The sequence below is a fragment of the Cnephaeus nilssonii genome (assembly GCF_951640355.1).
Source record: "Cnephaeus nilssonii genome assembly, chromosome: 9".
NCBI lineage: Eukaryota > Metazoa > Chordata > Mammalia > Chiroptera > Vespertilionidae > Cnephaeus > Cnephaeus nilssonii.
The window spans coordinates 11,753,402-11,768,803 of record NC_137080.1 but is presented as its reverse complement, the minus strand read 5'-3'; the positions used below and the strand labels follow the sequence as shown (position 1 = coordinate 11,768,803).

Sequence of the window (15,402 nt, the reverse complement as noted above, 5' to 3'; positions counted from 1 at the left end):
TTTGTGATACCCACCAGCCAATCAGGAGTGAGTATACAAATTAACCCAACAAAGATGGCGGGTTAATTTGCATACACAGCTTCCGCACCACCCCAGCCGCTCCGGGCCTCTGGGCAGCGTGGGAAGGCGGAAAGGCAGCTCTGGGCCGGAGCAGAAAGGTAGCTCTGGCCAGAGTGAAGGCGCTGCAGCAGCCAGGGGGAAGGAAGGCCCATTCTTGCATGAATCTTTGTGCATCGGGCCTCTTGTACAGTATAAAAAGTTAGGACAGAACCTGACATTAGAGAGCAAACCATCATTAATGACTAAAATATTATATAAATATAAGATATTGTAGGAAACAATGATGCTAGAAGTGGATTTATAGTCATAAATGTTAGAACTAAAAGGATCCTTAGAAGTCATTTAGTTCAACCTTCTTATTTAAAACGAATAAACTAAGGTTCTTAGAGAAATAATGGTTTGCTCATAGTTGCAGGCAAATAAATGACAGAGTTGGTATTCATATCCAGATATCATATGTATATAAACCTAAGGTTTATTTTGTTTTTCCTTTAGGGTTGAGGGAATTAGAGAGGCATTGGTAGGTAGTGCATTGAGTTTTTGTTGGATCATAAGTGTGGTATGCAAGTGTAGAATTGAATCTTAGAGTTGAAAGTGAATTTATAGCTCATTTGGTTCAACTCCACATGATGCATAAATCTCTACAATATTACTAATTAAATAATTGCATTGAAGGATTTGTTGATAAATCGTCGGTTCTTTTGAGGTATGTTGATGATATTTAGAAAGCTTTCTCATATTAAGTCTAAAATCTGTGTCTCTGTGACAGCTACCCACAGACCTAATTCTGTCTGTGAAGACCACTGTATTATCTGTTTGCCTCCCCAAAATATACTAGAACTGTACTGAAGACCACTGTATTATCTGTCTGCCTCCCCAAAATATTTTTAAAGCATGTTCCGATAAGGGAGATCTAAGAATGCAACCCTAGCCTCTTTAAGTTGGTGTTTTCCCAACCCAGCTTGGCTGTCACCCAGTAGCATGCGAGTGGGGTGAATGGCAGCTGTGGTAAAGGAGACACAAATAGACAGTCATAAAGCTTGAAGGAAACACTAAGCACATATTAAAATTCTGAGGCATAGCTTTAAACTGCTGGGAACAGGAGAACCAAAGAGACTGACTTAGTGAGTAGCAGTAAAAAATGGCATGTTTTCTCTTGAGCAAAGGGCAGGCCATAATTTTCAGAGAGTTGCAAATACCAGACTTGTGTGTAATGATCGTAGTCTCTTATTAAATGACTAGAGGCCTGGTGCATGAGATTTGTGCATTCAGGACGGGGCGGGGGCGGGGGTCCCTCAGCCCAGCCTGTTCCCTCTCACAGTCCGGGAGCCCTCGGGGGATGTCCAACAGATGGGCCTAAGTAGGCAGTCAGACATCTTTAGGCTGCTGCGGAGGTGAGACGCTGCACTCACCAGCTGTGAGCCCGGCTTCTGGGCTTCTGGCTGAGCTGCGCTCCCCCTGTGGGAGTGCACTGACCACCAGGGGGCAGCTTCTGTGTTGAGTGTCTGCCCCCTGGTGGTCAGTGTGTATCATAGTGACCATCATTCTGCAGTTCGGCCAATTTGCATATTACCCTTTTATTATATAGGATGATTATAACTTGGAATATTCTAACATAATGTATAATCTGTAATTTTTTACTTGCACCTAAAGTTGTTACTAAATAATAATTGTATAAATGTTACACATTTAGTGGAGTATGGTAGAAAGAGCAGGAATTTGGAGTCAAATTTCTACTTTTATATTTTACTTGTTCATCATATTGGAAGTTGTCTGCTTTCTCCAGGACTCTCATGTTTTTCATTCATGTAAAAGACTACAATAGTGATATTCTGAGAACTAAAGGATATAATTTTGCACAATAAATATGGTCATTACTATTATTACTGACAGAATACCTTGATTAACACTGTGTCTGGTACTCAGTGAAAGTTAAGGTTCAAGACCTAGTAAGTAAGAAACAAAATCATTATGTAGAGGTATGCTAAATTAGACAAGGAAACGTTTGTGTGATGCCTTTATGTGCACCTTTATTTAATATCTATTTAAATGGATTTGCTGAATTGCTGTGTAAAGTACAAAATGGCAAAATGACTTAAACTGAACATTTGTTCCAGAAGTCTATAATTGAGTAGTTGAGCATCCTTTTTTTTTTTTTTTAGATCTATAAGCAAAAATATTGTAATCAGTAGAAAGAACTACTGTAATATTAAAAAGAATTTAGAGAGGATGCATGGAGTTGGTCTGGACATGATGGCCTCTAAGCTCTCTCTCTTTTTTTTTTAAAATAGATTTTATTGATTTTTTCAGAAAGGAAGGGAGAGGGAGAGGGAGAGAGAGTTAGAAACCAATGAGAGAGGAACATCAGTCAGCTGCCTCCTGCACACCCCCTACTGGGGATGTGCCCGCATCCAAGGTACATGGCCTTGACCAGATTCGAACCTGGGACCCTTGATTCCGCAGGCTGACGCACTATCCACTGAGCCAAACCGGTTAGGGCTAAGCTCTCTTTTACCTCTTGAGATTCTAGACTGTCATTTGTTGCCTTGAAAGGAAGCTACATCTGAGGTCTGACTACTGTTCATCTCTATCCACCACCCCAAAGAATTTAGAACTCCTTTTTTAATTACAGTTACAATAACTTGACTTCCTTATTTTCTTTCTCCATTTTAGAGAGGAGAGATTGAATTTGAAGTAGTTTATGTGGCTCCTGAAGTGGATTCTGATGATGAAAATGTAGAGTATGAAGATGAGAGTGGACATCGTTACCGTTTATACCTAGATGAGTTAGAAGGAGGTAGTAATCCTGGTGCCACTTGCAAAGACACAGGCGGGGAAGTCAAAGTGTTACAAGGTAAAAATCTCTAAAAGTTATTAATAAAAATTAAAAATATAAAAGCCTCAGATGTTCTTCAGTTACACTTTTTTAAAAATGTTTTTATTGGGTTTAGAGAGAGAAGGAAGGAGAGAGAAAGAGAGAAAAACATCCATCGGCTGCCTCCTGCAAGACCCCTACTAGGGATCGATTCCACAGCCCAGGCATGTGCTCTGACTGGGAATCGAACCAGCAACCTCTTGGTGCGTGGGACGACACTCAATCCACTGAGCCACACCAGCCGGGCCAGTAATACTTTTAATTACAGTGGGCATTCATTCCTTTGTTTTGGCTCAGTAGAATCACAAGACCTTTCTTTTTTTTAGACTAGAAAGTAACAGCATTTTTTCCTCTTTTTTTAAGGATTTAATAAGAAGGCAGTAACTGATGGACATGAAAATGGAGACCTGGGAACTTCGAGGGAAACTCCGCTAGAAGACAGTGCTTCTAAATTAGATGATCTGCACAGTCTGTATCAGAGAAAGTCTTGTTAAACTGACTATCCCCAGACAAGATTGTAAAATCAGACTATTCTGAACTTGGGGCACTAGGGAAGATGGCGACAAAGACTGTACAAGCTCAAGGGAGGCTGTTTGTTGCCCAAATGAAAGGCGGGTACCTCAGGGCTTCATGTGAACAATTCTAAACGCTTGACTCCCTGATTCTGTGGTATATCATAATTGGCTATTGCATGTAAAGCAATTTTGATTTTCTTAAAAAATTGTAAAGCACCAAAGCATGTATTTCCCAAAGGGATATTACTAGGCTCTTAAGTACCAAATGAAGCACTACTGTTTTATTTGGTTCCTCTCCCACTTAGTAGAAGGGATAGTGCTAACCAGTATTTTATAAGAAATAGCCTTTAAATCCAAGAGAATAAATGAATTCATGTTATATATTCCAGAATGTCAAGTGTGGTGTTTCAAAGACAGAACTTGACTCAATGAATTGCAGAAATGTAGGCTGGACTTAATTGTTTTTTTAACTGAAAGAATGGCTTTGGGTTTTTTTAAATTTTATTTTGCATCCTGATATGTAAATCAGTTCTTGATGATCATTTATTGTGATGAATTTGCCGTTCAGCTCTATGCAATGCAGTACAAAATAGTTTTCTTTAAACAATCCTTATCAATCAGTGCTGCACCAAAATCGTTTCTGTAGTTACTGTATATTGTACTTTCCTGATTTTTCAAAAGAGATGCAGATAAGTGTAAATTCTTTGTTCCCAATTATGTTGATCTCTGTGCATGGTATTGGAGCATTACGTTATTACTGTGTAGTCTAACATGCTTTTTTCCCTGGGATCTACAAAAGACAGTTTTGTACATTTTGAGTTGTGTCTTGCTGTGATAGTCCTGGCACTTACAAATACATTTTTCTGGCAGTCAAAGCTCAAATTTATTATTATATCAACAAAATATATTGCATTCTAACAGCAGTTTGCCCTCAGAGTAACTCATTTGCCAGTCACCTAAAAAGCGGAGGCCCTGGTAGGAAAGATAAGGTAAAGATGTTTTCACACAGTAATGGTTCTGGTTGGCTTTCCACGTCAGTGTATGTTTGACTAAAGAGCTTTTCAGATGCAAACTTCGGATGTGCTAGTTTTCTTATCCCAGGAGTAAGCATGGAGAAGTGTTCTTTCATTTACTGTTCTTGCAGCCACTGTACCTTGTTGGGGAAAGTGAAAATATTACTTTTAAAGAGGTGATAGTTTTGCCAGTATCACTGTTTTAAAGGATATACATTTAAGGGACTATTAAGTGGGGGGGGGGGGGGGGGGGGGGGAAGCCTGGCAGGCCCTTAGAGTATTATCAGTTCTTCATTTCTAATATTCAGATGTCATGTGATCTAACACACACTTTCTTGTCTTTCCTAGATGCACTATATATATTTGTTCATAAGTAAATCTATAAAATGTATATACTTTATTTGGTGGTTTTGCTATTTATAAATTTTATGTTTTAACTATTGTTCATTTATGGTTTGTTTTGGTGGTTTTATTCATCTGTATATCTCATGTTAATTTGTAATAGAAATGCACTTCATAGTATATGTTGTTACTGATATTACAATACCTTGTAGGATAAAGATGCCTCTTAGCAAAAGCTAGTATTTAATTGCACAACTGAATAAGCCAGCTACATGTTGTTGTTTGCTCCTGACATGCTAGGCGAGGCCTCTATAAAGAAAACAAATGCCTTTTCCTTATGCATTCCCCCAGCTGCAAACGCATACCCCCATGCATGACTTGAGATCTGCACGCTGGCGTTTAGCCAGTGTACTCATGTAGCCAAGAAAATTTACATTGTAGCAAGTCTGAAACTGTTGTTTTGTGTGTGACTCAAAACCATGTTATTTTTATGTTTTTTTAAACACAGTCTAGAATGGGATGACTATGGCATTTTTTTCCAGAGAATATCTATGACTGAATTCTTAGGAACTATTAGATAGAACTTTTTGATTTTCAAGCACTATCTACTGAGTCTATGAAGAATCTTTTTAGAGCCTTCAATTGGCATATTTATAAAGATGCTGTGTAATAAAAGGATTGTGACAGATGGTTATGATATAACTCCTTTCAAGGGCGGATGAACAGAATGAAAAAAATTCCAGGTAGTTTAAAATTGAAACTTGCATGGGTCAGTCCCCTTTTCATTCCTGCGGCCCCTTGGTTTGCACGCCTACATGAGAGCACTGTTGCTCAGATGCTACTGTGAGCTTTCTGACATGTTTAGAAACTACCCGGTTAAAAGTTCATTTTGGATATAAGGTCTTTTAAGAATTACAGACTTTTTCCAAAGGACTGAATGAGAAGCAATTTTTTATTCTCACATGCATAGGAAAGAAACTCATAAAATACCCAAGTTTCTGGGGCAAACCCAAACGTAAGGAGAGAACTGTGGCGCAGTCAGTTGAAAGGAAAGGAAACAACTGCACACTCAGAGTAGCTGAGGAAAACGTTCAATACAGTGTGACGGCTGTGTGTACACAGTTACATTTCAGCCTCTAAAGCCTCTTCTACAGTATCTGTTGTGAATATGTCGGAAAAACAACAGTTAGGTCATTAGACTTACTGCAATAGATTTAAGAGAGATGAAAATTTGTGAGTCTTGGTGATTATATTGAACAGTTGTCAAAAGTTAGCACAGTTTGTCTTGGTGCTGGTTTTATTTCCCCCACAGTGAACTTCTTTTGTTTTTCTGTTTAGAAACAAAATGTATTAATTCATGCCTAAGTTGCACATTATTTGACATCCTTATTATAATTGACATCCTATTCCACCTATCCGGTCTTCCACTTAGGCTCAGCCTCAGATCTATAGGATTTATGACAAATGTATTGTATTTAGTTAAGTTGAGTTCATTATTTTTTTATTGGCCTGTAAATAAAGATGGCATCTTCTACATTAAAAATGGTATCAATCTCAATTTTTTAATGAATTTTATTTCACATTAAATACTTTGGTTTGTTATTTATTTCTAGTAGCTTCTATTATTTGTACCAACAAGTCATAAAGTTCATACAAGGCCTGTGGTAGAACAATTTTTTGGGGTAGGAATTAACTCATTTGAGGAACTGTTTAATCTGAGCTAGTTAAAAGCATATTGGTTGGCCCGGCTGGTGTGGCTCACAGGTTGAGATTGACCTATGAACCAGGAGCGCACAGTTCGATTCCTGGTCAAGGCACATGCTTCGGTTGCAGGCTTGATCCCCTCTGGAGGCATGCAGGAGGCAGCCGATCAGTGATTCTCTCTCATCATTGATGTTTCTATCCTCTCCCTCTCTCTTCCTCTCTGAAATCAATAAAAGTATATTTTAAAACAAAAAACAAGTTTGGTTGGAAGGAACTGCTGGAGCAACTGTAGGACCGGCTTCTGCTGGAACTTAGCAGATGGCAACAACTAGCCTCCTTGGGTTGGTTTTGTATTACAAAAACTGATAGCCATTGTTATCTGTGAGGACAACACTGGTAATTAGAAAATCAACCCTACTAGATAGTAAGGATATTCTATTTTACCATCGAAGCAGATATAATTTAGAAGTTCCCAAATTATTTGTAAAATAATTTTTAGAAACATCTGTAAACATGGCTCAGTTTTGTTTGTTTGTTTTTTTTTTTACTTTTTTTCAGGAGTATTACTTGGTATGAACATTTAAAAATAATTATTTTTTTGTCATGGACTAACCTTGATTTAGTCCTAATGAAATAAGGGTGACTATGTATCCGTTTAAGTTCCTAATTAAACAAGTAATTTGGAAAAGTCTTTTCCAGAACAATATCACGTTAGATTGTTGAGTTTATGAAATGTAAAAGATTATTTGCATTCTCATTGTTAATCAACATTCTATTTTATGTGGGATTACCAATTTTTTTTAACTAAGAGGTAAATGACTGTGTTGGTGCTAAGGGTTGGTTTGATAATAAATCTTTCCCAGGTGTACTGTGAAAGCTGTGGTCACTGCTGTGGCAGCCCCGAGGAAGCATCTGTCATCCCCAGGAGGGCGCATGCGGACAGGGCCGCCCCCTGCTGCACTCTGAAATCTACTGCTGCTTCCCACAAGCTGCTGCCTGCCAACCACTGATCTTGAGAGGGAGCTTATGGCTTCTTGACTTTGGCTTGACTCCCTGACAGCCTTGCCAGACTCCCTAAAGTTTAGGTTGCTTTCACCGAGGCTTCCTGCCTCCTTTCATTCACCTGGGGTCAGGCCTGCATGAGATCTGGTGGCCTCCCAGCCTCCGGCCAACCCCAGCTCCCTCCTGGTTTTTCCTCATCTTTGTTGTCCCTATTTAATCCTTGACATGGCTGAGCCCTTCTTGGTCTTGGTGTCTGCTTTTTGAAGGACCCAGACTAACACAGTGGACCAGGAGTGAGAGCTGAGGAAACAGGCTAATAGATTAGGAGCTGGCTCATCTCCCACCTGGAGGGGAAAGAGGCTGACATCCTGGTCTGTGTCTAGGATACATGCATTGCTTGGCACAGGCCACGGTCCAGTTGCCGAATATTTCACAGATGGTGTGCGGAAAAGGGTTAACATTACAGGCCTGAACCTGTTATCCTTACAAAGACCTGTGTGCAAGGTCGCCTTCGGCTAATGTCCAGCAATGAGGATTTTAGGAGTGTTTCCCCCATTTCTTAACTGACAAGAGTTATTCACTGTGTCTGAGATGTTTGTACAAGCAATAGGGTTTATGCTGAACACTTGTTTTCCTTCTGGTGAGATTTTGGTGATGTGCCAGCAGAGTGCACCTATGTGACTGAGCCTGGTAAAAACCCTGCCTCCCACGCCCAGGCTCGGGCCAGCTTCCCTGACAGACGGACTTTGTACATGTCACAGATCCCTGCGGGAGGAGTGACGCTTGTCCTGTGCGACTACAGGGACAAGACTCGGCACTTGCGCCTGGTTTCCTCTGGTTTGTTCATGTGCCTTTCCCTGGGCTGATTCTGTTTGGTGTTCTTTCTCTAATAAATCATACTTGTGAGGACACTTCTATGCTTAGTCCTATGGCTTTTTCTAGCAAATGACTCAATCTGAGGATGGTCTTGGACACTCCAGATACAGGTGGTAACTGGGCAAATGTCCTCATGGAGAGGAATTCTCTAGAAGTTCAATGACACATGCATTTGCTAAGTATGGGGAGAACAATGCCTACAAGAATAGCAACGTTGGTTGGTTGCTGCTGAGTTGTGTTGATGACCTGCAGAAGGATAATGAGACTGAGGGCTGTTAACAAGCGGTTAGTGGTGAAATAGGAGAGCCAGCGGACCTCTGGGAAGCTTACAAGGAGGCCTGGGTTGAAACAGCTGAGCTTCAGGCTGGCCATCTCATCGTTATAGCCCTGGTCCAGGAAACCTTGGGGACATCTGGATGGATACCCCTGAGGACGTTGACTCCGCAGGGCCTACGCAGTTGGTCTTACAGAAGTACCCCACCTCTTCCCTCTGTTAGGCTAGAAAGTGCTAGAGACGCTGCTACCCAACCCCCACTATCCCGCAGATAATAACTGCCCTCACTACTCTTGGCTGCAAGGTTTATAGCCAAGATTAAATTCTAGCAAAACCTGGCTGTGGATGTGTAAGGGAGAAGACTAGACACCCAAATGTAAGCATTAGTATATTGCAGCAGGGGTTGAGCATTACTGGGATTGGATTTTGAGAGTGCTTGATCAAGGTCTAAATTCTCCAATTACAAGAAAAAATTCAAATTGAAAAAAAATAATCCAGCAACAAGTTATTTATAAGGAACACACCTAAAACAGAAAGACACAGTTTGAGAGTAAAGAACCAAGATGGCGGCGTAGGTAAACACCTGTACTCAAGGCCTTCCACAACCACATCAAAATTACAACTAAAATACAGAACAACCATCATTCATAACCGCCTGAAAGCTGGCTGAATGGAAGTCCTACAACTAGAGAAGTGAAGAAAGCACACTGAGACTGGTAGGAGGTGCGGAGGCGCAGAACGGGCTGGTTGGGCGTCCCCATGGGCTGTTTTTTAAATCAGGAGGGAGAGCACCTCTGTGGAGGCCGCCAGAGAGGAGCAAAGGGTCCCAGCCCCACCCCAGCCCCGTAGCCCAGGGTCTCAGAGCTGGGAAGAGAAGTCCCACAACTACAGGCTGTAAAAGCCAGCGAGGATTGTGGCTGAGTGACTAGGAGGTGGCTGGAATCCCAGATATTCCTCTTCAAGGGCCCACACACAAACTTACCTGGTCTGGCTTCCTCTGAGCTCCAGGACCGGGGGACCCAGACACATACAGCATCGGGGCAGGAACTTGGGGCAGCTTTCTCCGAGACAGGGGTGCTCACAGGGGTCATTGTTCCTGTGCTGGGACCTTCCATTTCTCAGGGCTGACTGGCAGCCATATCAGCATGGCCCACACTGTTTGCTCCGCCCTGGGGATTCCTTGAGACCCTGCCCCATCCAATTGGCAGCCCCATCCAAGCTGTTTGCAGCAGCTTTTCCATATGAATGGCCTGTCCTGGCTCAGGCTTCAGAGCTAAATTTTCTTAAACAAGCTGCAGCTGGTGAGAGTGTGCCCCAAACCTATCAATAAAAGGCCCAAGACCCAGTATTAGCACCAGCCTGCCTTGCTTCACAGCTGGGCCTCGCCTGGGTACCTCCAAGCCCAATACAAATAGCAAATAGCAGCCCTCTGCAGATCCCTCTGTAGCAGCTGTGAGGTGGCCCCGGCCAGTGGCTAATTTTGTACTATCCTGGAGGCCCTAGAGCCAGTGTACCCAGTGAACAGGCTCAGACAATGCCAGATTACAATTCTACACATCCCTAAGTGGCAAACTCAAGAGGCAGACTCAGTGAGCACCAAAGCTCCACTGAAGCAAGTCCTGCTCCATAGGGGTGTTTCCTGCACAGCAGCTCTCCCACTGTAGTCACAGCTGGTCCTCACAGCCAATTGGCCTGGAGGTCAACTCCTCCCAGTGATGCCAACAACAATCAAGGTTCAACTATAAGACTGTGCACACAGGGGTGTACCTAGAGTGCCCAGCTCTGGGTTCAATTCCCAGTCAAGGCACATACCTAGCTTGCGGATTTGGTCTGGGAGCATACAGGGGGCAATGGATCCATGTTTCTCTTTCACATTGATGTTTCTCTTTCACATCAATGTTTCTCTCTATCCCTTCATCTCTCTTTAAAATCAATAAAACATACTCTCAGGCAAGGATAAAAAATATGGCTTGTAAATAGGAAGATAGATTAATGAACTATAAGAAGGAAAATTAGATATACAAAATGTAAAACAGACAAAAACGTGGATTCTATGGCTTTGGAAAGGTAAAATTTGCAATTTGGTAAAGTGACAGCAGGGGGCAGCAGATTCCAAATGTGATATTTCTATTAAAGCTGAAAGCCTTTATGAAGATTATCAAATACAATACTCTGTCCTCGTATGCAATAAATGTGTTCAAATGTTTACTGTGTGGCCTCACGTATAACACACATGTTCAGTCGAAAAAAGTACTCCATTATGAGGATGAATAAGCTGAGGACTAGAAAATTTATATTACTTATGGAGGGTCACACAGGTAGTGTCAGAGCCAGGACTCAAATCCCACTCTTGATTCTACTTAAAAAAAAATAAAAATACATTTTTATTGATTTCAGAGAGGAAGGGAGAGGGAGAGAGAGATAGAAACACCAATGATGAGAGAGAATCATTGATCGGCTGCCTCCTGAACACTCCACACTGGGGATCGAGCCCACAACTGGGCGTGCACCCTGACCGGGAATCAAACCATGACCTACTGGTTCATAGGTAGACATTCAACCACTGAGTCATGCCAGCTGGGCTTGATTCTACTTTAATAGGCCACTTTCAAGGAGGAAAAGGGGAGAGATATAGATGAAATTGTCAGCTTTTCAATCTTTCTCCTCAATAATTACATTTCTATTTCTTAAATGATACAAGGTTTGATGGAACCTAGGATTGATTCAGTTTTGATTTCAGAAAAGATGGTTATAGTTGAGCTGGGTTTAAACTGCACTAGAAATAGTTTTTCTGTAGCTGAGTGTTAGAATGCCAGAACTGAAGTTACATTGTAGGCTCTTAGGTCCTAGAGACTATAGCATTCCAATCCCTCCAACCCTACACACACACACACACACACACACACACACACACACACACACGACCTCTTCCTGTGTACACACAGCCCCCATATTCTTCAGTCTTTAGGAAGCAAAGCTGCAACAAGGATATTCGTGACGTCAGAGGAAGGTGTAAATCTCACTAGGGGCCTCCCTAGGGTTATCCTTGCCATTGTTCAAGGCAGTTTTACTTCCACCTGGGGCTGTAACAAGTGGGTTGTGAGCTTCTGATGTCAGAAAAATAGTAGAACCAAAGAAAAATTAAAAATGGATTTTTTTCCAGGGGGAAAAGACAAAATAAACTGCCAGCTACTGGTAAACTAGTCATGAACCAGTAGAGTAAAAGCATGTACAAAATAAGAAATAAGTGGGAAATAGCCATAAAAGCAGAGAAAACTGAAAGGATAATAGACTATTTTCTTCAATTCTATATGAATAAATTTAAAATTTTCTCAGAGAATGTAATTTATTAAAACTAGTGACAGGAAAAGATTTAACTTTGGACAGTGGGCACAGGGTGCAATATACAGATCTTATATAAACCCACACCTGAAACTTATATGTTCATGTAGACCAATGTCACCCCAATTAATAAAAATAAATAAATAAAATAAAAATTAAACAGCCTGGCTAGAGTGGCTCAGTTGATTGAGCATGGTCTTGGGCACGAAAAGGTTGCTGGTAGGGCAACATGCATGGGTATGAGTTCAATGTCTCTCTCTCTCTCTCTCTCTCTCTCTCTCTCTCTCAGCATATTCTTGGGTGAGGATTAAAAAAAATTAAGCAGATTTCCATAGAAAAAATTGTCTGAGTGCTGCTCTCTCACACCCAATACATGATTGCATGGGCCAATGCTACCACACCTTCATAAAGCTTATAGTTCCAATGCTTAGCACTAGAAAACCTGGAAAGAGAAGAAAAGTTCTAAATTGTTTTTGTCAAGCTAATAAAATTGATAAAGACTGACACAAAGAAAATGAAAGGCCTATCTCACAAAGGAATATTAATGCAAAAATCCTAAATAAAATGTTATCGCCTGGCTGGTATGCTGGGTGGATTGAGCATCCTCCCATGGACCAAGAGGTCCCAGGTTCGATTCCTGGTCAGGGTACATGCCTGGGTTTGGGGCTCGATCCCCAGTAGTGGGTGTGCAGGAGGCTGCTGGTCAATGGTTCTCTCTCATCAATGATATTTCTATCTCTCTCTCCTTTTCCCTTCCTTTCCGAAATCAATAAAAATATATTAAAAAATAAAATAGAAAATAAAATATTATCAATATAAATTCACCAACACTTTAGTGGACTTTAAATGGTGATGGAGAGACATGATTTGTGGTGGTGAACACACAATACAATATACAGATGATGTATTATATAATTGCACATCTTAAACCTGTATAATTTTATTAACCAATGTAACCCCAATAAGTTCAATTGAAAAACAAAAACAAAAAAACCCATAAAGTCTTGTTCTCCACTTTCTATCATGATTAAATCATGAGCACAGGGAAGAAACATGATGAATGGAAACACCTGCCTTGTAAAAATGTCTATTCTTATGGACTAGTATTTTAATGCTAAAGTACTATATACAACTCACTGGGGAAAATAAAGGCCTATGATAGAACAAACACTGTGATTAGTGTTGTCCCAATGAATTCTTATCTGTAATTCATTGGGACAATGCTTATTCCCTGGAGGAAGGCACATTCGTATCATTTTTACACACGAGGAACCTGGGGCTCAGGGTCATCCTATCTAATAAAAGAGAAACGTGCAAAATTAACCATCACTCCGCTATGCCCATCAGCCAATCAGAGCGAGTATGCAAATTAACCCAACAAAGATGGCAGTTAATTTGCATATGTAGGCGCTGAGCGCCCTGGGTCCTGGGAACATCCTCTGGACCCAGGCTGCTCCTAGCCTGTAGGCCTGCACTTAGGCCCTGAGCAGCAGGGGTCCCAGAACGCCCCCTGGCCACTCTGAGCCTATGGGTGCAGGTGCCAAGCGGCTGGGGGCAGGGCGGGAACATCCCCACATCGCCATTCCCGCCTGGCCCCTAGCCGCTTGCGAATGCTCCAGCACCAAGCGCGGTTTGGGTTCACTCCCCCAGCCCGGCGCCCAGGACGGGGGGCTGGCTGCTGGCCTCTGGGGTGTGCGGAGACCCCAGTGGCCACCGCTGTGTGCGGCCACCACCGGGTGGCAGGGACATGCCCCTAGCCCAGTGGACACAACGCAGGGGCTGCATGAGCTGCAGAGGAAACACCTTTTTAAAAATATATATATTTTATTGATTTTTTTTACAGAGAAGAGAGAAGAGGGATAGACAGTCAGAAATATCAATGAGAGAGAAACATCGATTAGCTGCCTCCTGCACACTCCCCACTGGGGATGTGCCTCCAACCAAGGTACATGCCCTTAACAGGAATCAAACCTGGGACCCTTCAGTCTGCAGGCCCACGGTCTATCCACTGAGCCAAGCCAGTTTGAGAGTAAATACATTTTCTGACAGCTCATTGGCTAAGCTCCCTGTAGGCTGCCACTTGCAGTGTTCTTGGTAACTTGGGTTATAAGAATTCAAGAAGGTGATCTAGGGTTTTTCCACCTCACTCCTGGAGGAAAAAACGAAAGTCCGCTGCTGGAGGGGCTAAGAAATGTCATATCCTGCCCTAGATGGTTTGGCTCAGTGGATAAAGCCTCAGCCTGCTGACCACAGGGTCCAGGTTCGATTCTGATCAAGGGCATGTACCTAGGTTGCAGGCTCCTCCCTGGCCGGGGCCCAGGTCAGGGCTCATGCAGGAGGCAACCAATCAAAGTGTCCCTCTCACACTGATGTTTCTGTCTCTCCCTCTCTCTTCCACACTCTCTAAAAATCAATGGAAACATATCCTCAGGTGAGGATAAAAAAAGAAAGAAAGAAATGTCATATCCTATGAAAGATACATCTTGAAAATGCCTAAAGAAAGTTGTCATTTTTTCACAGTGAAGGGACTAGAGTCCGTGTTGATGAAAACACCTTGGCGGCTGCAGTGGCTGGCAGTGGCTGCAGCAGTGGGGTAATGGGGCTGGTGCCTTCCCTTGATCAGCACGGTCGCCTGACATCCCTCGAGGGGTCCCAGATTGAAGAGGGTGCAGGCTGGGCTGAGGGACACTGCCCCCCAACCCCCCGTGCACAAATTTCGTGCACCGGGCCTCTAGTTTATAATAACAGACTGGATATATAAATGGGAGATGGTCAGAACTCTATAAAAATAGATCTCTGATTCACAACCTACAGCAATTAATGCAAGAAACCAACCCATAATCCACAGTAACCAGCCCAGAAAGCCAACCTGCCATAAATCAGACCTAAAGGAAATTAGACCACTATTTCTGGTAACAATCCAGGAAATCAACAACAAAACCTGTAATAATTGACCTCAAATCTCTAGGCGTTGGTGAATAACTATTAGCTTCCCTAATTTTCATCCCTACTTCCAACTTAGAACCAACCAGAGAAAACCAAACATGTCCCCCTAATTAACAAAAGCTCCACTTCTGGTTAATCCCAAAGCCTCCCCCTTTTCCCACTGTAAACCTTTCCCACTCCTTGCTGACTTGGAGTCTCTCTCTGCCAAAATGCAAGTGATGTGGCTGATGCCACTGCGGTAGCTGGCAAGCTCTTGACTAGCCTCTGCTTGTTCGAATCTGGTCATCTTCATTGATTCCCACAACTCGCCCAGCCATCAGCTATTGTGTGGCCGATCAGGGTTTGGAACCAAGACTCATCTGACCCCAAGCCCATGCTTCTTGCCCTGTACCACTTGTCTGTTTTTGGAGCCTGAGCCACAGGTAGACACCAATGAGAGGCACAGGCTTTTGA

General features: G+C 42.3%; 1 protein-coding gene across 1 annotated transcript in view; it reads left to right on the top strand.

Annotated features, from left to right (window-relative positions):
• Positions 1 to 6,347, top strand: part of GOPC (golgi associated PDZ and coiled-coil motif containing) — a 29,951-nt gene extending 23,604 nt beyond the window's left edge. The window contains exons 7-8 of the mRNA XM_079780239.1: positions 2,734 to 2,914; positions 3,299 to 6,347. Coding sequence (XP_079636365.1) covers positions 2,734 to 2,914; positions 3,299 to 3,429 — 312 coding nt within the window. The 3' untranslated portion in view covers positions 3,430 to 6,347. The remainder of the gene's footprint in view (positions 1 to 2,733; positions 2,915 to 3,298) is intronic.
• The last annotated feature ends 9,055 nt before the right edge of the window (positions 6,348 to 15,402 follow it).